Source organism: Belonocnema kinseyi, chromosome 3, assembly GCF_010883055.1.
Source record: "Belonocnema kinseyi isolate 2016_QV_RU_SX_M_011 chromosome 3, B_treatae_v1, whole genome shotgun sequence".
NCBI lineage: Eukaryota > Metazoa > Arthropoda > Insecta > Hymenoptera > Cynipidae > Belonocnema > Belonocnema kinseyi.
In genome coordinates this window covers 36449986-36473606 of record NC_046659.1, presented here as the reverse complement: position 1 = coordinate 36473606, position 23621 = coordinate 36449986, and the positions used below count along the sequence as shown (strand labels likewise).

Sequence of the window (23621 nt, the reverse complement as noted above, 5' to 3'; positions counted from 1 at the left end):
AGAGGAGAGGGAGGGCGATTGAATTAATGAGATGGGAAGAAGAAAGGAGGGAGTTCTTTAATGCTAGAGAAATAGAAGACGGGACTGGAGTAAACTATAAAGAATTGGAAAAAAGGGAAAGGGAAAGACAATTAGTAGAAAGATGATGGTCGATTGAGGAATCAAAATACAATAAATGGTATAAGATGATAAAAAAGGAAGGGTTGCCAAAGTATTTAGAATAGGGATGGAGAGAGAGAAGGTGGACCAGAATAGTAAGATTTAGATTGGGAAACGAGGTAAGGGAGGGGATGTACTCGGGAAAAGAAGAGAACAGAAAGTGTAGAATATGTGAATGGGAGGAGAAAACATGGGAGCATGTATGGGAAGATGTAGGAGAAGAATTTAAGATAAAGGAAGCTGACAAAGAAATGTGGTTAAGATTCTAGGTGAAGATGGATTAGGAGAAGAATGGATGAAGGAGTTGGAGGGTGCTAGAGGAGCCAATGAGAGAGAATGAAAGAATGCCCGTGAAAAAAAGGTAAATGAAGATATAAAAAAAATGAAAGAAAAAGGAAACGGAAGTCGTTTAAATTAGAAACGTAAAAATTGTAAGTCGTGATAAGTTAAAAGTTAAGTAGACTAAGATGCGTTTTCGTTCTCATGCTCTCTCTCTCGCTTGCACTCTCGCTTTCGTACGATCGCTCACTTGTTTTCTAATAAGTCCTCAATTGCGCTATCGCAGGAAATAGAAATAAGAAACTCGATTTAAAACTTTATGTAAATAGTTGTAAATAATTGTATATATAGAAAGGATAAGATTGTAAAAAATATAGATATAAACGGAAAGATTGTAAGGAATGGAAGTCATGTAAACCCTTAGGTGACACATAATGAATAAAGAAGATTGCCCTTTGGTATACTCGTTTAGTCTCCTAAACTAAAGGTCAAGTTCGTTAGCCAGCCATTTTGGATGAAAATTCAAAAAGTGGGCACATTTTGAATATTTAATAATATTTAATAATATTTAATAACATTTTGAATATTTAATAACATTTAATAATATCATAGAAATCAATAAATTTAACAATTTATCCTAATGACTTTTTTCAAAAAATCAAAAATTACTAGAGTTATAGCATTTTCAAAATCCGAAAAAACAAACTAAAATGAACAGTTTAGGCCAAACAACGCATGATACGAAAAAAAGTCTTAAAAAGCCCTGCAATATTATGATAACAACTTTTTCAATTTGGTCAAAAAGTTGAAAATTCCAAATTTGATTGTACCAAAAATAACAAACAATCCAAAAATTCCATTTTTTTGTCAAACTATGCAAGATACGAAAAAAATGAAAAAGCTCAAATTGCGCGCCCTGGAAAGAACTACAAATTTATAATTAATCACTTTTCCATATAAGCTACGAAAAAAATGAGATAAAACTTGTTCATCCAAAAAGAGCTATAATTTTTGATAGGACACCTAGTTTTTGCTTTAGTCGTAAAAAATAACATTAAAAATAAAAATATTGAATTTGTTTGAAAAAACGACACAAGGTATGAACTGAAATTACCAGAAAAAAGTTGTTCGCCTAAAAAGATCTATAAATTTATTATTAATCATTTTTCGATAGGACGAGTAGATTTTCTTTTAATCGTAAAACATAAGATTAAAAATTCAAAATTTAACCTTTTGGAAAAAGCACAGAAAAGACGAAAGCGGACATAGGCTCCTATATAAGACCCTATATAGGTTCCTGTATCAGACCCTATGCAGATGCGCATTAGTTTTTATTTAATCGTAAAAAACAACATTAAAAATTTTTTTAATTATAAAAACAAGGAAATAAGAATTAGTATGATTCAATTTTTATGCATATTATGAATTTTGATGATATACATTTATTGAAATAATACATGTTTCAGAGCAACTTATAATACAATTTAAAGCAAAATAAGAAAAAAATACAAAAATAATCATGATAAATACAATTTGTTTTTTATTTTCAAATTTTTTAAAAAGTAATCCCAAGATGAGTAACAAAAAATGTATTATAATTTATATAAAAGGGTTGCGTATAATGTCGAAAAGTTGACATGTTGGACAAAATCGAGTAGGAAGCACGAGATACGTGATGAGAATGTGTTCGTTAAAGTCAAAAGAGCTTTAACAAAACAGATTTCAAAATTACAGTTGTCGGTCCGTTCACCTTTGATTTTAAAAGGTGTGTGTCCGAATGCGGAAGAAATAGAAAGACCAAGCACGGAGTGCGATTGCCAACAGTCGTGTGCCGTAGGTGCGCTCAAACTCTCGAGCTAAGCTCTTTTAACGAAAGAGAATTCACAATCACAAAATTACAGTGGTGGATGTTTTGAGTGTTAATTTTAAAATGTTTGCGCAAGAATGTACGAAAATATAAAGACCGAACGCGTAGCGCGAGGTAAATACATAATCGAGCGCGAAGCGCGAGATAAACACAACATCGAGCGCGAAGCGAGAGAACCAACCGTCTTGCACCCTAGGAAACTTTTTTAATGTTTAAAATTTCTAAAAATTATTGTTTGAGTTTAAAATAATAATAATTGAACAAATGTATTTTTCGATAAAAACTGCTGTTTGAAATTGTACATTGTATTTTTGTACATTACATAAAACGCTCGGAAAAATAAAATTATTATTTAAAGAAAATAAAAATAAAAGTCGCGTTAAATCAGCCTGCATTGAATCCTGCAAAGTTTGTTTAATTTAAAGCTCACGTGTTTTAAATTTATGTTTGTATCACATTTTTATACAATTATTGTTAGTTTTAATTAGAACAATAATTTAAAAAAATTAAATAAACAAAATTTTTATAATAAAAATATTTGATTATTGTATTTTTAGTAAATAAATAATATTGATCACAAAACTGTCTTCTCAATTTCTGCAATTCAGGAATTTTCTAGTATGTATATTATATAATTGGAAAGCATTCGGCCTGGAATTTTATTATTCGGGAATTTTCAAATTCGATAATATTGTAAACTGTCCAAAATTTCATTATTCTAGAATTTTTTAATTCGTGATTTTCAGATTTCAGCATTTTATAATTTCGGGAAGTTTACAGTGTCGGGAATTTTATTATACGGGATTTTTCAGTCTTTCCAAAAATAGTGAAAAAATGTTAAAAGATTTATAAAATTGTAAAGAAATCTGGAAGATTTTGAGTACACTTTTTTCAGAATTTTACAAAATTTGGTATTTATTTAAATTTTGATGGTATTTATTAAAATAACCATGTTTTGCAAAGTTATGAATGTAAAAATGTTTTAATGGGCAATTTATTTTCAATCCAAATGGTTCTTATCCGAGCTAAATTACCATCAATGCGCCTCGAGGGACCTACTGAGAGTTGCTTACAGCGCTCCAAGTGGCTGTTGGCAAAATATATCGATGGGACTTCGAAGGTGCTACCTACGTGGGGCGGTGTGTAGAGGGGAAGTGACTTTTTTCGCCGGACGCGCATTCTATATTTATGGCGGGCAACTAAGCCCGCACCGCATCTAAGTTTATAATATCTTGACTGTCAAGCACTGAAACTCACTCACACACTTCTCGCGGGAGAAAAGGAGATAGCAAATCACAATGCACATGCCCCCTTCAAATTGAGCATTGGCTTCAATCCAGAGCTGCCATGTCGGGGATGAAATTTACCCTCACCATACCTACCGTTTGGGAGCCGCAAAACAGAAGCTGCATGATTACCACTGTGGGTTCGTGTGTGAGCCGAAAATGCACGATTCGACTTCGGTTTTCTGCTGTACGGTTTTCTGCGGTTTTCTGCTGTACAAAATATTAAAATTTTTAAACAAAAAGTTAAATTTGTATGCAAAAGGCTGAATTGCATATGAAAAAAGGCATTTTTAATCAAACACATGAACTTTGCACAAAAGAAATTTATTTTCCACAAAGTCTAATTTTCTATACAAAAATTAATGTTTAATCATAGTTAAATTTTCGACAAAAAAGATCATTTTCTTGTAGTTAAAAGAAATTAATTTTTAAACAAAACCAAAAAAAAATTCTACAAAATATTTACATTTTTAGAAAACAAATTTTTTCAACTAAATTGATAAATCATCAACAAAAAAACTACATTTTTAACAAAGCAGTTCCACTTTCAACCAGAAAAATTGAAAAAAATAGTTGAAATTCTTCGAAATTGCTTTAAATAATTGAAAATTCCGTGAAATGTTTTAGAACATCCTAAAATGTTTAAAATCCTTTAACCATCTACCGCCCACAGTGACATATATGTAACGTTTGGAAGACTTGAGCTTTTTTTTAATATTACTTTGAGACGAACAGCAATTTTTAACGTAGGGATTTACATGAAAGTCAGGAAGGTAATGAGCTAGAATTTTAGATTTGCATACACTCCGCCATAATATGCCTAAATGTCTCAAAATTCAAAAAAAAAAAAAGAAGAAAGTTTTAAGGGCGGTAGAGAGTTAAAATCTCTTGAAATTTTGCAAAGCTCTTGAAAATTCCTTGCAATTTTAAAAATACCCTAAAATAATTAGATCCTTTAAAATCTCATACTAAATTATTGAAATCAATTGAATATTCCTTGGTATCTAGTAAAACATCCTAAGATGTATCAAATCCTTCAAAATCACATATTTAATAACTGCAATAAATTGAAAATTCCTTGGAACCCTTTAAAATACTCTAAAATATTTCAAAACCTTTAAAATATTTTGAAAAATCTTGACACCTTCTAAAGATTTTTAATGTTCTTTGGAGTTTCTTAAAAACAACCTTGCTATAATTATTAAAATAGTTTGAAATTCCTTTAATTTATAAAAATGAATTAAAGATTCAGTGAAATCTTTTAAAACATCCTCAAATATTTAAAATCCTTAAAAATATTTTGAAATCTCTTGAAAATTCCTTGAAAATTTAAAAATACCCTAAAATATTTCAAATTTTTTACAATTTTATACTACATTATTGAAATCAATGAAAAAGTCCTTGCAATCTATTAAAGTATCATAAAATATATTAAATCTTTCAAAATCTCATATTAAATCACCTTAACGAATTGAAAATTCCTTGGAACATTTTAAAATACTCTCAAATATTGCAATACTTTCAAAATATTTTGAGATACCTTGACTTTTTTTTCAAAGATTTTTTAAATACTTCTTTAAAATTCTTTGAAATTCCTTAAAAATAGGATGAAAATTCCTTGACATCTTTTAAAACATGCTCAAATATTTAAAATACTTAATAATCTGTAGAAATCTCTTGAAATTTTTTAAAGCTCTGGAAAATTCCTTGAAATTTTTAAAATAGCCTGAAATATTTCAAATCGTATAAAATCTCATATTAAAATACTGTAATCAATTAAAAATTCTTTGGAACCATTTTAAATACTCTTTAAGTATTTCGAAACCTTCAAAATATTTTCAAACACCTAGACACCTTTTAAAGATTTCGAAAGTAGTACTTTGGAATTTTTTTAAATAACTCTGCTAAAATTTTTAAAATTCTTTGAAATTCCTTGAAATTATAAAAATAAATTGAAAATTACTTGGCATCTTTTAAAATATTTAAAATCCCTAAAAATCTTTTGAAATTTTTTTAAGCTCTTGAAAATTCCCTGAAATATTTAAAAACCTTCAAAATATCATATTAAGTTACTGTAATCAATGAAAATTCCTTGGAATCTTAAAAAATTCTCACAAATTTTTCAAATCCTTCAAAATCTTTTGAAATGCCAAGGACTTTTTTTTTAGGATTTTTAAATTACTTTGGAATTTTTAAAAGTAAGCCTTCTACACATTTTTTAATTCTTTGTCTTTCTTAAGTCTTTTGAAATTGCTTGACATTTTTTAAAGCTCTTGAAAATTCCCTGAAATATTTTAAATCCTTCAAAATATCATATTAAATTACTGTAATCAATGAAAATTCCTTGGAATCTTTAAAATTCTATCAAATTTTTCAAGTCCTTCCAAATATTTTGAAATGCCTGGGAGTTTTTTTTAGGATTTCTAAATTACTTTGGAATTTAAAAAAATAAGCCTTCTAACAAATTTTTAATTCTTTGACATTCATGTAAATTATAAAAATAAATTAAAAATTCCTTGACATCTTTTAAAACGTTCTCAAATATTTAAAAGCCTTAAAAATATTTTTAAATCTCTTGAAATTTTGTAAAGCTTAAGATTGAAATTTAAAAAATGGGAAAGTTTTAAAACGTTAAATACCGAAATGTTTGTAGATTAGAGTTTTGAAAATGGAATCAATAAAAATTCAAAGCTTTCGAAATTTAATTTTCAAAAATTTTCTCCTATTCAATAAGTATAATTTTCAACTCGATGGGATTCAAGTTTTCAAATTTAGAATTGCAAACTTGGAAGTATATTTATGAAAAATTAATAATCATAAATAAATTGAATGAGTTGAAAATTTAAATGTATGCCAAAAGATTTGTAAGGATTTTAAATATTTGATGAAGTTTTAAAAGATGCCAAAGAATTTTCAATTGATTACAGTAATTTAATATGAGATTTTAAATGATTTGATATGTTTTAATAGATTTCAATTATTTAGAATGAGATTTTAAAGGATTTGAAATATTTTAGGGTATCTTAAAATATGCAATGTATTTTCAAGAGCTTTAAAAATTGTCAAGAGATTTTAAAGGATATAAACTTTTTTAGGATATTTTAAAACATTCCAAGGAATTTTCAATTAATTTCAACAATTTAGGCGAAAACTAATTGTTTTAGTTGAAAGTTTAACCATTTTTATTAAAAGTTAGTCAAATATTAATTAAAATTAATGTTATATTTGATAATTATAATATTAACATTAATACCTCAAAATCGTATCATGCATGAAATAAAGAATCACGCGAAACATTAAATTCGCCAGTATCTTCCATTTCTATCAAATGGGGATCGAGATATAAATAGAAGACCACCGAAGTCTTCCGAAGCTTTCAGATCGGCAATCATCGTACAGCAGAAAACCGAAGTCGAATATGACAGTAAATGTACAGTTACCGTAGTCAGAACGTATGCACGGAGATCGGTCTTATTATTACTCCGTCCGTCATTGTACAATTTGCCGCTCATATCTTGGAATAAATGTAAATCCGAGGACAGGCAATTGCGGGTGCTGGCTGTGTCCAGTATCCACTTTTCGAAGTTAACCGCATCATAATTATTACATAGGACTAATAGTATTTAAATAATCAAGCATTGCAAATTTGATTTGATATATTTTACATATAAACAATACATAAAAGAAGTTTTTAAGATCGTTTGAATGCCTCACATCAACGCCGGGAAAGCATTTCTGAGGTAAAGAACAACAATAACAAATGCGTTACAGAACTTTTTTTATAAAATTTTTCTAATACTAAGGTTATATATCTTTCTCAAATGGGCGTGGATTGTAACAAGCCTGAATTACGAAATTGGTGCAAAAGCTACACTAGTGTAAAAAAAAGTGTAACCTGGTATACGATATAAATGTAAAATGAAATAATTAGATAAACTTACATTCTGCAGAAGTAGGTTGTATCGACTTTAGATGGGCATGAGTCGTCCATTTTGTTTTACTTTTAGTTCTTGGAGAAACCCAAGGAACCACGAAGAACTATAAACCATGTAGTCAAAATAAGGGTTCTTTCATGCCTCTGCAAGCAGGCAGCCTGCATGAAGAAAACCCATAAGAATGAAAGAGATGGACCATTCTCTATCTCTCTCACTCTCATGGGTTTTCTGCACGCTGACTGCCTGCTTGTAAAGCAGCTCCATGCATCGCCACAACTTTTCTGTTTTCTTACGATCCGGAGGGGAATTGTCGGTTAAACTAATCCAACAGATGGCGCCACAAAAAGTGGGTCTGTCTTTTTCATTGAATTGCATTAAGAAAAAGCAAAAATAATTAAAAACTGGATGCTGTTTGCAAATAAACAAATAAAATGTATGAAAAATAAGAGTAACTATTACTAATTATTTGAAAAAACAAAAAGTCATGAAAATATGTAGTTTAATATGAATAAAATTTAATTTTGAGATACATTTTGAAAGCAGTTCGAACTTTATATTTTTGTGATTTATTTTTATCATATTATTGATTTTATTTTTTGTTAAAGTTAAAAAAAAATTATTTTTCAAAAATTATTAATGTAGCTAATGAAAAAGTAATAATATTAAAGACCTCAATGACAAAAATATCTAAAACATATACATGATCAGAAGAATTAATAAAAAATATATGACGTATCTCAAATATAAATATAACAATATTTAAAATATGTAAGACTACATCTTAAGTTACACAGTAAAGAATCTTTGTACCTTTAAAATCTCAACAATTTTAAGTTTTGAAGAAAATATTTCTTTAAAGTAATAGTAATTGTAATTAAAATGTTTGAGGGAATAATTTGGTTAAAAGTCAATGAAAAGACTAATAAATGAGAAAATAGATTTAACATTATTTACTATAATGTATATATTTAGTGTATATATTTAAATTCACTTTTTTCGTTCAGCTGGACGCTCCGAACTTTTGTCTTCTCTATTTATTTATTAATAATTTTTCTACTCAAAATATGGAAAAACTGAAATTTTATACTTAACATTTTGTTACGCTTTAATTACTGATCAGGAAAGCTTTATATTGTCTTGAATTAATGTTTAGGGAATCATAAAATACGAATAATTTGTTTATCATTCCATGTATTTGTTTCAAACTTTGAAAAAAAAATTAAACAATAGTCTTATTATTGGTAAAATTTTTGTTTCGCCAAAAGTGCTTCGCATCAATGTAGGAATGACATTTAATAACAAAAATAATTTAAAAGTTTATAATAACTATTGTTATAAGCAATTCTTGTGGCAAAATATTATAATTTGAGATTTTTCAAATCATTATTTCCTTTAAGTGCCAGGAAAAATTCAGGTATTCCCTAAAACAATAAATATTTAATAATATTTGATAAAATATAACAATTTAAATTTTTGTAAATACATTAGATAAAGAAATTCAAAACTTTGGTCCTTTCACATAGAATTTTTTTTTACGCTGGAAATATTTTAAGCTATTGGGCGAATACCTGCTAGTCACAAAAATATGTAAGAAGTTAACAATAACCATTGTTATTAATAATGGAAGCTTCTAATGTGTCCCCTAAGGGTTTACATTTTTCTTACACCTTCTCTATTCCTTTACACACCCTCCACACACTTACTTGGTGGTGGAAGGGGGACCTACAGTTTAAGGTGGGTTCCGAACCACCAAGAGCAACAGCCTTAAGTACTTAGAGAAAAACCTTTTTTCTCTAGAGGTACCGGTCCCACGACTCTCCGGAGATGAACAACTCCCTTGCTAGGCTAGTGTTCACCGCATGGGCCACCGAGACTCTTCCAGAGTGCGAGGCGGGAATCGAACCCGCAAGCCGAAGGAGTGGGTCCAAAGCCAACAAAATATTCAGATGTAAGGTTTTATGAACATTTTTATTTTCTTTAATCGCTACAATGGCTACGGATATTCCTAAAAAATGTATCTTTGATCATATTTAGTGGAATATAACAACTTACATGTTTATAAACAATTTACATAAAAAATATCCCAATGTTGGCAGTATCACTCGGAAAAAGTCGGGTTTTCAATCGTAATAGATAGAAAATGAATCATAACACTGCACGCTAAGATTCACTCAATACAAAATCTGTTGATAATAACCCATCGACTTGGCCATCAAAGAAAATTTAAATTTGATAAAACCTTAAGTTTAAATATTTTGTCACGAGATTTGTTAGTAACAGTGGTTATTGTTAACTCTTCTAATATTTTTGTGACTAGCAGTCATTCGTTCAATAGCTTAAAACATTTCCAGTGCAAAAAAATGTAATTTGCGAAAGAGCAAACATTTTTTATTTGTTTATCTAATTTGTTTACAAAAATTTTTATTGTTATATTTGATCAAATATTATTAAATATTTATTATTTTAAGAAATACCTGAATTCGTTCTGGCCGTTGAAGGAAATTATAATTTGAAAATTCTCAAATTCTAATATTTTGATACAAAAATTGTTTATCACAGTGGTTATTATAAATTTTTAAATTACTTTTGTTATTAAATGCCATTCATTCATTAATGGGAAGCACTTTTAACAAAAAAAAACTTTTTCACAGATAATAAGACTTTGCTCATACTTTGACTGGAAAAATTATTAATAAAAAAATAGAGGAGACAACATTTCGGAGAGTTAAGATCTATAGAACTTAGTGATCTCTAATTTATAACAGAAAAATTCAAAATCACAAGAAAATTGAAGGCTCCGGACATTTTTAAATGAAAAAAGTGCATTTCCTCCAACTGTGCGTCATGAGTACAGTACGTTTGTTTATAGATTTTAATACCCTATAGTCTGTTTATTTCAGAAATGAGGTTTGCAATAATATAATTAACTATTTAATTCAAAATCTTCTTTAAATTTAATTTTTTCAATAAAATTATTAGGGGCTGAAGGCAGCGAGAAAAAAGCTTTCAAGATTAAGCAACAAATAAGTTATTGAACTGTATAAATGTATATATGATGTTTGGTTCAATTAAAATAAATATATACATTATATTGAATAATATTAAATCCATTTTCTCATTTATCATTCGTGTCATTGACATTTTACCAAATGATTCCCTCAAACACTTTAATTGTATGTATGTATGTATTTAATCTCTTCCTTTTACGGGTTTGAGGGCCTCCGCTCTCTGTATATATATTTACAATTCCACCCTTAGTCTAACTTAACTACTACTTATATTCTACTCTTTCGCATTACGCAGGATAAACAATAGTAACAGTAGTGATATTAATTCCTAAAATGAGCGAGCTTCCAGGGCTTCCGTTCCCTCTTATCATAAAAAAATGCATTTTCCACGATATTTAAAACAATTTTCGTTTTTTGCAGTCCCTTTTCAGGATCACCCGTTTGGCTCTGTCCTACTCCCTTGCTTTCCCTTATTTCATCCAATTTCTTCATCCACATTACTCCCTGTCCACTAAAATCCAAGATTCACTTTACACACTCATCCACATTCAACTGTCCCTCTTCCTCTCCTGTACATCTCTCTAATACATGTGCCCATGACTCCATTTCGTATCCACATATTCTACATAAATCCTCCTCTTCATTTATCCAATACCTGCATGCTCTCACTCCTTCTCCCATTCTGAACAGTAGTTCTTCCTTTTTTATTTTTTGCAGATATTCTGGTTCCGTCAACCCTTTGACCATTATATACCATCTATTGTACCTCGAATCTATAATCTTTGTCCATCTCTCTTCTCCTTGTTTAACCAATAGCTCTAACTCTATGTGCTGCCACTCCATAACCTCTTCTCGAATATTACACACCCTTCTCATTTTTCTCCTTTTTTCCTCCCATTTTGAATTTCCCACATTACCTTTCGTTATATACCATATATTGTACCTCGAATCTATAATCCTTGTCCATCTCTCTTCTCTTTGTTCAACCAATAGCTCTAACTCTATGTCCTGCCACTCCATAACCTCTTCTCGAATATTACGCACCCTTCTTATTTTTCTCCTTTTTTCCTCCCATTTTGAATTTCCCAGATTACCTCTCGCTTCATTGTTCCGAATTTCGCCGAAACATGCTTGTGCAATTTTACTTCCCTCTCCCCTTTTTAGCTTCTCTTCAAACCTCCATGCTCTCTTAATTTGTCTAGTAACCATATTTTCTCTTCCTAACTCTTCTTTTAACATATATCCTGGGCAACTCCAGCTAACCCCCATTATCCACCTCAGGAATCGCTCATGCATGCTCTCTACTTTCCTATGTTCCTTCCATTCCCAGATCTCCACACCATGACGCAACACCGCCCACACCAACGCATCAAACAACCAGACCCTCATTTTCCAATCGTTCTTGAACCTTCTCTTTCCTATAACCCATACTTGGCTCATTACTTTACTCGCACATTCAATTCTTTTCCTCACCTGCAGCTCATTTCCCCCTTCTGACTCAAACCAAAAACCTAGGTAACAGAACTCCTCCGCAATTTCCACTTTTTGTCCGTTCATCTGCCAAACGTAATTTATTTTGCTCTTTCTATTTCTGAAACACATCACCTTTGTCTTATCTACGTTCACCGTCAGCTCTTTTGTACCCACATAATTTTCGAAGATTTTCATCATTAGGTTCATCCCCTTCTCATCATCTGCTAATAGAACTACATTGTCCGCGTATGCTAGGGAGTATAGTTTGCTATTACCCAAAACCGTTCCTCCTTTCCCTTTCTCCTTTAGCTTCTTCTCTAAGTCTGACAATAGGATACTAAATAGTAACGGACTCAAAGGGCACCCTTGCCTTAGACCTCGGCTTGTCCAGAAAACCTGCCCTTTTTTCTTTCCTATTTTCACCCTAATCCTGGTTTCAGTAAAAGTTTCCTTTATCCTCTCCATTAACTTTTCCTCTACACCCCTCTCTTTCATTGCCTGCCATAGTGCTTTTCTATTCACTGAGTCAAACGCTGCTTTGAAATCTACGAGCAAAGCGACTAGTCTCCCTTTCTTTCTCGCCAAATTTCTGTTAACTTAATAGTTTAGTACGTAGATGTTGTTTATAGTTCCCATTCCTTTTCTAAATCCCGTCTGATTATGTGGGATACTTTCTTTTTGTTCTACCTGACTCTCCAACCTATTTCTTAAGATTTTTGCATATATTTTATAGCCGACTGACATGAGAGTGATCCCTCTGTATTCCTCTACCTTCTTTCCTTCCCCTTTCTTGACAAGCGGTACCACCAGTCCCGTCGTCCACTCTTCCGGCCAACCTTCCCCTTTCCATACCTTGTTGCAGATCTTCCACATCCCATCCCTAATGCCTTCTCCTTCAAACTTCATCGCTTCGTTCTCCATCCCATCTTCCCCCGTCGCCTTGTTTCTTTTTAACCTATTTATTGCCTCATCCACTTCTTCTCTTGTTATCTCGTTCCCTTCCTTCATTTCCCCTTGGACTATCCTACACTTTTCCCCTTTGATCTTATTTTGCTCTCCCCCTAATAGACCCTTAAAATAATCCGTTCATTCCTCCATTTCTATTTCATCGTTAAAGCCCTTCCTTTCCCCTCTATCCCTATTTATCACATCCCACAACCTACCTTCTTTGATCGCTTTTTCTACCTCTGCTTTATATTCTTCCTTTCCCTCCGTCTTTTTATTTTCAGCATCTTCTCATGTCCTTTTTTCCTTCTGTTATACTCCTTCTTCTCCATTTCCCCTCTTCTCCATTTGCTCACATACTCTTTTATTCTCTCTTTACTCTCCCAGCATTCCTCGTCCCACCAGCCTCTCTTTCCCCCTACTCTTTCTTCATTAGTACCCAGCGCATCCTTTACCTTTTCAATGGACCCCTTCAACCTTTCAATTAATGAGTCTATTCCCTCCTCTTTTTCATACCTAACCTTCTCCTTTTCCATCTTTTGTTTAAACTCTTTTAATTTATCTAACCCCAGATTCCCATTTTCGTGTTTAGTTCGCACCCTTTTTCCTTTCTCCCTCTGCCGCGCTTACTGATGCCTCTTCTTAGTGTAACTATGACCGGGAAGTGCTCGGACCCTATCTCATGCCCTACCTTCATACTCCCTATCATATGCCGCATTCATTCTTTAGCCAAAATGTAGTCTATTACTGTTGCTCCCTTTCCTATGAATGTGATCTCCCCTTCCTCATCTCCTTTCATATTACCATTGCATATAAACCATCCTGTTTCTCCTTTCATGTCTAGTAACTTCCTCCCCTCCCTGTCCGTCTCTCTATGTTTGGAGTTCCTTATAAATGCCTCCTTTTCTTCATCCCATAACCCTCCCCCTTGTTCGCCAGTCCATGCATTTAAGTCCCCTCCTATTAAAACCAATTCTTCCCTCATTTCCTCCATCCACCTCCTTATTACTCTCCAGCCTTCCCCTTCCCCTCTTCTTCTCTATACACACACCACTGCTATTTCTACTTTCCCAATTATAATTTTTCTTATCATTGTTCCATCCTTTTTCTCCATGTTCTCATCTTTTCTCCCTTTTACTGCTAATTCTTTTTTCACCCCTGACACCATGCCGCCCATCCCTCTCCATTTAACGTGTTCTTTTCTTGCTTCTTGCATTGTCCACACATAACCTTTCGATAACAGCTTTTTTATTCCCTTCCAGTCCTTCTCACTGCCCAAGTTTCACTCATCATAATCGCATCCCACTTTTCTAACTCCTCCCAAAATCCTTTATTCTTGTTCTTCAAACCTGACACATTCCAGAAAGCTTTTTTCACGTTTCTCTATTCCCCTCCCTCTTCTTTCCTCTTCACTTTGTTTCCCCTTTGCCGTTTGGAAACCCCTCTGATTTATTTCTAGACTCTTTTTCGTCTCCATTCCCCCTACCTTTCTCAAGACTTTTTCCTTTTTTCCTTAATTCTTCTAATACTTCATCCCAGCACCATTCCTCCCCATTTATTCATAACCTGTATCTCCCTATCCACACCACATGGCCCCTTTTCCTCTCTACCCAAGCCCTCTGCTCTATTTGCCATCTCCTTTTTCTCTCCCTCCATGTCAGATCTTCTTCAATTCTTTCCCTTCTTCCTCTCAATAATTTTTTTCTCTCCATAATTTTCTTTTTCTCCTCCTCACTCCCCACTTTTACTAGAAACATTCCTTCTTTTCCTTCCTTTTTCCCTCCTATTCTCTGGACTCCTTCTACCCTTACCTGCACTCTAATATCTCGAAAAGGATTTGTTATTTCCACTTCTCCTGTTTCACTCTCCACTTTTAATCTCTTGACTACCATGTTATTTTTCCTCTTTGCCTTTTCTTCCCATTCTAATCTTCTTTCGATCTCACTGAGTCTTTTCTTCAATCTTTCATTCTCACTTCGGACATTCTTTCCATTCCCTTGAACTATTTCCTCATTTTCTGTTTTTCCCCCATATGCTCATTCCTAATTTCTAGACTGGATACCCGCTCTTCCAACTGTTTTATTTCTCAAGATCTCTGTTCGTCAACCTCTCTCTGTCTATTCTCAATGCTCTCCTGCTTATCCCAAACCTTGTCTCTCTCCTCCTTCCAACACTTATCCCATTCTTCCCATTTTTTTCTGACCTTTTTCACTTCCCCACTTACATCGTTTCCCTGCCTATTCATATACCTATTCATGTCATCCAATCTCTTTCTTGTTTCCTCTCTAAACCCTTTAATGAGAGCTTCCAATTTTTTAAACATCCCCCCATCCCCCACTCTCTCTCTCTCTCTCTCTCTGGTGTTTTCCTTTTAATTCTAACTCTCTTGTTCTCCTGGTCCCTTTCTACCTCATTTTCCCCAGCCACTCTTTTCCTTTTTTCCTCCCCTTCACTGCTAGTCGCGCTTGCCTTTTTTTGCCCCACTTCCAATGCTTTCAACAACGTCAGCTGTTGCAGCCACTACGGTCTTCTGCTCTGTGCGATCGTCCAGTAACTGTTGCCCTCTGGCGACAGTTTACCTTACCCAAACCTTTGTGACGTTTCCCGCCTTTATTTCCTACCTCTTGCCCCCCTTCCAAGCAACTATTTTTTCACTCCTAACCTCAAAAACTTCACACGCTTCAAATTTTCACTTCAAACCACGCACTTTCACCCTTCACACCTTTGCCTTCACTCGCCCTTCTTCCTTTACACTCGATCTCCGCACTTTCTGCCTTTTATGGATCCACTCACCCTTATTTCCTTCACCAAAGCCAAAAATACACTACTTGACAAAAAGTGTTCTTTCTCGATCGGTACCGGAAACGGAAGCCCTTCAAACACTTTAATTACAATTGCCATTACTTTTTAAAAATATTTCCTTCAAAACTTGAAATTGTTAAGATTTTGAAAGTACAAAGATTCTTTACATTGCAACTTAAGTTGTAGTCCTACATATTTTAATTATTATTATATTTATATTGGATATAAGTAATATATTTTTTATTAATTCTTCTGATCATGTATATGTTTTAAATATTTTTGTCATTGGGGTCTTAAATATTATTAATTTTTTCATTAGCTACATTAATAATTTCAACAATTAATAATTTTGTTTAACTAGAAAAAATAATAAAATCAATAATATCAGCAAAATAAATCATAGAAATATGAAGTTCGAACTGCTTTCAAAATGTATCTCAAAATTAAATTTTATTCATATCAAACTACATATTTTTACGACTTTTTATTTTTTTAAATAATAAGTAACAGTTACTCTTATTTTTTCATATATTTTTTTTGTTTATTTGCAAACAGCATCAAGTTTCTAATTATTTTTGCTTTTTCTTAATGCAATTCAATGAAAAAGACAGAACTACTTTTTGTGGCGCCATCTGTTGGATTAGTTTGTCCGACATTTACCCTCCGGATCGTAAGGAAACGTCCGTGGAAAGCAGTAGCTCGTGAGAGTGAAAGAGACAAATATGTCTCTCCACCTCTTTCACTCTCAGGAGTTTCTGCTTTCCGCCAACGTTTTCTGCCCACGTGGAACTGCACCTCAAGGAGACCGACCTGCACATGATCTAATAAGTACATGGTCTAGCCACGCGCAAGTAAAAAAATACTGAAGCAATAAGGACCCACCGCTTAATTTCTCCATCTTGGATAAGAAAGGCGGCAAACGTAAGGTATTTTAAAATGCAAAATGTAGGAATAAAAATTTCTTATACTTTTCAGGTGTATAAATATTTCAATCATTATAAAATGTATTATAATAATGTTGAACCGGGAAATTACAGTGAATTTATTTTTTGACCGCGAATGTTACAAAATTCGTATGATAAAAATGTTGCCCAACTTTGATTTCAACTGTTTTTTTTTTAAATTTCCTAAATTGTGATTTTTATAGATTATTATACCATTTAGTTTAGAATACTTAATTCGAAAATCTGTCACTTTAAAAATTTTCCAGTTAAATTTTTTTATTTTTAAGCATACATTTTAATTGAAGAATTTTAAAATGTAGTTTTAGAGGTTAAAAAAATTAAAAATTACAAGTTTTTAAAATCGAAGATTTTTTTATAAAGAACTAGGTGGCCGTCAGACTGGGAAACCGAGAATTTTACGAATTTTCAGAAGAAAAATCTGCCCATGCTATATTTTAACAGTTTTAAAAATAATGAAAGGGCAGTTTTGAGGATTTAAACAATTAAAAATTAAAAGTATTTGAAGCTGAAACTTTATGATAAAAAACAGTTTTATTTTATCAACTGTAAATATTAAATAAATAAATTATTTAAAAAATGGATCTGTACTCATGATTTATCAATAATATATTTTTCATTCACAGTTTCAGGTATTCCTTTCTATATTTTTTTATATTAAATTTAATAAATAAATTTATTAAAATATTACTTCTATTAATGTTTTCAGCCATTAAAAACTGTAAACGTGCGATTGACTATTTTCCACTTAAAAATAAATCCATAATAATATAGTAATAATTAAATTTAAAATATTGTGAGTCTGAATTATTTAATTTTTAACCCATTTAATTTGAAATTTCATAATGTAGAAAAAGAATAAGTATTTAATATTTAGCAATATTTCACTGTTCATTTAAGACGAATAAATTTAAACCAAATATTGAAAAGAAAACAATTTGGAACTGAATTGTTTTACATATGAAGCTTTGAATATTTAGATTTTCACTTTTGATTTTTTAGCGTTACAATTTTAATTGTTCTATTTAAAAAGTGTTTAATTTATATGTGAAATTGTTAAATTTTGACGCATAAATAACAATTGAACACTTATTATTTGTACACAAAATTTTAGTAATTTTAAGAGATATGTCGAAGTTTTGAAAAGATTCAAAATTAATGGCAAGCTTGGTATTATTTCAAGTAATTTAAACGAAGTGTCTTAATTGATTTTCCTATAACAGTTCGCCGTACAGTCTTACGCGTCAAACTCAAACTGCGCGGTCAAACTAAGAAAATGGTGGAATTAAGCGGTTGCGTTACTTGAACGAAACAGGGCCCTCAAGTGGCTAGACCATGTATTTGTTAGATCATGGACTTGTATGCATACTATCGACATAGAAATGGACCGATGACGCTGTAGAGAGAAACGAAATGGGCTCTAGAGAGAGAGAGAGAGAGAGAGAGAGAGAGAGAACATATGAGAGTAGAGCTGTCTCCTTCTAGATAAAGTTGATTGGTCGAGAGCAAAGATATTATAATCGTTGATGCGGTACGGGGCGTCAGAGTGGGGAATTATATATATAGGACATCACATTTTCTGCCCTATCGAGGTGCTGCCCTCATATGGAATTGTTTGGTGGTGTTTGGTAGCCCACTTTTGACATTTGGTGGTCACCCTACCGAAAGAAATCTCTGAGTTTTCTTTAGCAAAATAGCCTGGCCAATTTGAGTCTATAAACAAAGTCGATTTGAAACAAAATACTCTCGGAGATAGTTTGAGAGATTTGGGTCCTTTTCAAAATCCTTTTAGTGGTCCTTTTAAGAGTGGTGCGACGGTAATATAATGTTCCTTTTGTATTCGTCACGTACCGGGCGGACAGAGTTATTTACAATAGTTGGTCGTGGCTAATCCGCTCTCCCTTTTTAAATTTTTCTTCAAATTATTAACACTTTTTTTAATTGATGAATTTTCTCATTATACTTATTTATAATTATAACTTATATACTGATATACAATTTTCTAGTTGAATTCAAAAATGTTGTCTTCTTTGGCGTATCTCATTCCATTTACGAGAAACGTTCTATTAATTCCAATTTTAAGCATTAAAAAAAAAGTTAGATGTCTGAAGTCATCGAAACCCATAGATTCCGAATTACTATGTTTTAGACTGTTAACTATGAAATTTAAAAATATCTACTTCTAAATTTTAATCCGAAAGCTTAACAAAAGACCCTTGAGTGTTGGCTACTCTATTGAGATAGCCTCTCTGCTTGTTATTTATGATCGTATTCTGATTTCAATTTCGGAAAGGATATTTTAAAGCCTTCAGACCATTTGAACGAGCTTCCTGGACCTTTAAAAATACCTGAGTGCCTACGGAGAATTTCTCTGAGATTCTTTGACCTAAAGAATTTTTAGTATTTCAATTTCGGAAAGGATATTTTAAAGCCTTCAGACCATTTCAACGAGCTTCCTGGACCTTTAAAAATACCTGAGTGCCTACGGAGAATTTCTCTGAGATTCTTTGACCTAAAGAATTTTTAGTATATGCTCAAAGATTCTTTTCGGTCCAATTTTGACGTTTGATGGTCAAAATTGAAAAAGATATGAAACTTTGAAAAAGTTGACCAGCACCCAAAAATTTTACTATTTTGAATTCCGTTTGCACCAATCGCTCCAAAATCGTTTAGTGGCATTTGGTAGTCCACTTGATTCTTTCGTCTAAATTCTTCCTAATTTTTGTATTTTAGTAATTTATTGGCAATCAACTAATGTTATCATTGCCGCAATTAATTTTCCACGTTGAAAAAACAAACTCGCTCGATACTATTTTGTTTGATTTATTTTATGTCGCATGACGTAAGAAAATTTAGTTTCTTTAAGAATCTGTAATGTGATTATCGCATATTTTTATATTATGATTCTCTCCAGTAACGCCCTTCTCGAATGAGATAGATGACAAAAAATAAACAATGTATCGTTTAATTATGGAAGACAACGCATTTTAAATAAATGGTGGTACACATAATAACAAATTTCATTGTGTGCAAAAATTACTCAAATATGGAAATTTGACCCATTAGTCGACCTTGCGTTAAAGGTTTTGGATCTATGTTGCAACCTCAAAATTCGATTTTCTTATTTTACTCTATAAAAATTATAATTAGATATATTTTCGCTGTGTAGCGATACTGATTTTTCAAATATAATTATAAATTTATGAAGTAAAACGGAAAAACTAAATTTTGACGTTAGAACATCGATCGAACACCCTTAAGATCTAAAACTCTGTAAATCATTGATACAGTATCAACATTAATTCCTTATTATATAAACTTCTTACGTATTTTTTTTACGTAATTTCTTACGTATTTTTTTTACGTAATTTCTTACGTTTAAAGAATACTGCAATTTTAAAAATAAATTAACCGCATTTAAATTTAGGCTAAAGCTAATCTTTGATTTAAACGGAGTTCGGACTTAACTTCTACTACATATTTAGAACAAAAAAAAGAGAAGATTTTTTAATTCCAAAAAATAAAGAGAAAACTACGAAAAAAATTTAATTAAATCTCAATCTTCTTGGATAAAAGTTTTCAGTCGCCAAGTGTTAACAAAAAACTGGAAGAAGTTCCGCATAAATTAAATGGCCATCCTAATTCCAAGCAATTTCATTAGAATTTACATGCAAAAGTTGGCGTTGGTTTTCTACGAAAAGAAAATCTGCGCTTGAATAGTCGAATTCTCCCTCTGAACTTTATTTCGAATTCAGAAAGGAGAAATTATTGTTAATCTCTTCCACCCTGACCCGGGAAGTAGAGTTCAATCCGTCCACTGACTGTGGCTTTTTGAAATTTGGTTATATTTTCTCGATAGTCATCTCTGGTCGTTTAATCGCTTCTTCTGTTGTTTTTTTTTTAATTTTCTGTCGTATTTCTGGCATTCTCTAGTTTTAAAACTTTCGCGCCAATGACAAGTACACGAGTACGCCGGGCGACCGCATGCGCGGAAACATCTGCGCGCTGAGACTTGTTATTGTTATAGAAAATTATAAACATTACAATAATTTCATTATTTTTAATTGTTGAACAATAAAAGTGGACTACCAAATGCCACTAAACTATTTTGGAGCGATTGGTGCAAACAAAATTCGAAATATTAAAATTTTGGGGTGCTAGTCATTTTCTTCAAAGTTCCATATCTTTTTCAATTTTCACCACAAAACGTCAAAAGTGGACTACCAAACACCACCAATCGACCACCAAACGATTCCCGCAAGAAAATTTCAAAAATATTAAAAAGTAGGGTGCTAGCGTGAAGTTAGCACCCAAAATTTGAAAATTCGATAACTTTTTCCATATTTACCACCAAACGTCAAAAGTGGGCTACCAAACACCACCAAACGATTCCATATGATAAAACTACTTTTTTCCATAGTTGCTGTGCCAACTTCACGTCGATCGGTAAAGCAGTAGAAAGATGTCTTGAGGCTAGAAAGGTTGACATATAAACACTTAACTACCTAATAAATAATAAATTAAATATGAATAGCGCAATGTCTAGATGCACCAAAAATACATATTTGGAATAAATAATGGAGAAAATTATATGATATGATGGTAAGAAATAAACTGAATTTTCAGAGTAATGCTCTGAAAAAGTTAATTATGTTTATACTTAATAAAATCTTACTTATTATGATTCCTAATATTTTCAAGTTTCTACTAATGACAAATATGATTTTTTAAATCATAATGTTTTGTACTTTGAAGTTTAATTTTCGTTACTATACTGAACCGAAATTTGAGTACGTTTAATAATATACAGAATTTTTTGGAATCCTGAAACTTGAGACCGGTTTTTTGTACATAGTAATTTGTTATTATTATATATTTTTTTATATTATTTTATTTTATATCATATATTTTTAAATTAAAATAATCAAATATTTATACAAATGAAAAGATTTTTAATGTTTAAAATTTTTTAAATTATTCTTTAAATTCAAAATTATCATAATTGAAAACATTGATATATTTCTGGATTTCTGGAATTTATGTTGAAAGTGCTCATAGTATCTTTTTTAATTTCAAAAAATTGTCTCAAAAATCGAATGGTTAATTAACAAAACAAAAAAACTTCGAGATAAATTAGCGCTGATCTAACTCCTCCAAAATTTGCTTGAGAAATGTTATTAGGGTCAAAGAAAATGAAGGGAGAAATTTTTTTCCGTTGAGACTCACGTGTTGTTACATTAATTTGTTTATGCAATTTGTATAGAATTATTTCGATTTTAAATTTAAACAATAATTTATTAAAACTTTAAATATTGAACGAAAATTTCTTTAATAAAAATACTTTATTATCGTATTTTCAATAAATAAATCAGATTTATGAAGTTATTTTTCGGGATTTTTCAGTCATGCCTAGAAGTGCAAAGTAATGGACAATATCATACATTTCGGCATTATACAGCAAATTACAAATTTTGAAAATTTGCTGTAAATTTAATTTCGGCTTCTGGATCTTGTCGATTTTCTTACTGCATTTATTAAAACAAAATTTATTATAAAACAATTTTTTTAACCACAAGTTCTTATTTATCTTATCTCATCAAATACCAAAACTTAAACACTAAAGATTCACTGTATATAACACTGGAGAATGTTCAATATTTCGGAGTCAATTTTAAAATTTTTCGAGCTTAATATATGATTCCAATTAGAAATTTCTCAGTTTTATCATAAAAGAAACTATAAATATATATTGCTTAACTTTAAACAATAACTGTAAAAAAATTATTTTCAAGTCTTCAATTCAACAACTTGAATTTTAACGTTAAAATTTATGTTTTCAAAATGCTGGCTTATGGTTTAAATTTAAACGATTTTCGTTACAATTTATAGGAATTATGTGAAAAATAATAAATTCTTGGATTCGATATTGATAAAACGCGAAAAAGTCAAATGTTAAGTTAAAAGTGTAAAAATCCCGTTTTCTATGCTTATTGCAAGACAGCGAGTCATTTTCGGCATTTAGGTTGAGGTATACAATTATTTTTGATTGAAAAAGGGTGGCCGTTTTAATTGCAGAAAAAAATTAGGGGTTTTTCCTGGTTCGCAAATATTTTTGATGGTCAATGAAATTAAAAAATTCGATTTCTAAAGCTACAAATTTCTCCATTTGAACTAATAAAAACTAAGCTGCAAATCGCGTTAAGCGATTCTAAGCCAGAAGTATTAAAAATTAAACGATTACATCTTTGTTACAAATCATAACACTTCTTAAATTAAAAAATAAATTATTTTAATTTAAAATAGTTTATAAATCCTGAAAAATCTTGTTCTTAATTTTACACAATATAAATATTTCCTTAAAATATTCCAGATTCGTTTTTAATAATTTTTCAAACCTTTTATGTTTTCAACTTACTCTAATTTTTTCTAGAAATAATAGATGTTTCAAATTTATTATACATCAAAATTTAAGAATTTTACTTCTAAATGACTTTTTTTGTAATAGAAAAATGAACATTATAACGCTTAAAGTTTTTTTTCTTGGTTTTGAATATTTGATTTCTAGTTAGGAATCTTAATTGAACAGTGAAATATTTCTAAATATTAAGCAATTGTTCTTCTTCTTTAGACATTTTCAAATTTGAGACTAAAACAATATTTTAAATTCTAAAGAAAGCCTTTCATTATGTATGTATATTTATTTTGAAGTTATTTCAAATTGAAAATTGTTTATAAAGTTTTAATCGCGAGTTTCCATTTGTTTAATTGCTAAGACTTTCCAATTAAAACAGTTTAACTTTTAACGTTAAAATTGGAAAATTCTTCAATTTTATACAAATTCCTAATCGTGTTGTGAAATCAATTATGATTCACTTGTGAATCCTTGGTGTCCATTTCAATTAAAA

At 31.1% G+C, this 23621-nt stretch overlaps 1 protein-coding gene across 1 annotated transcript in view; it reads right to left on the bottom strand.

Annotated features, from left to right (window-relative positions):
- LOC117169182 (zinc finger HIT domain-containing protein 2) overlaps positions 1–7779 on the bottom strand; it is an 86577-nt gene extending 78798 nt beyond the window's left edge. The window contains exon 1 of the mRNA XM_033355409.1: positions 7533–7779. Within this exon, the coding sequence (XP_033211300.1) occupies positions 7533–7582 (50 nt within the window). The 5' untranslated portion in view covers positions 7583–7779. The remainder of the gene's footprint in view (positions 1–7532) is intronic.
- Positions 7780–23621: the final 15842 nt, after the last annotated feature.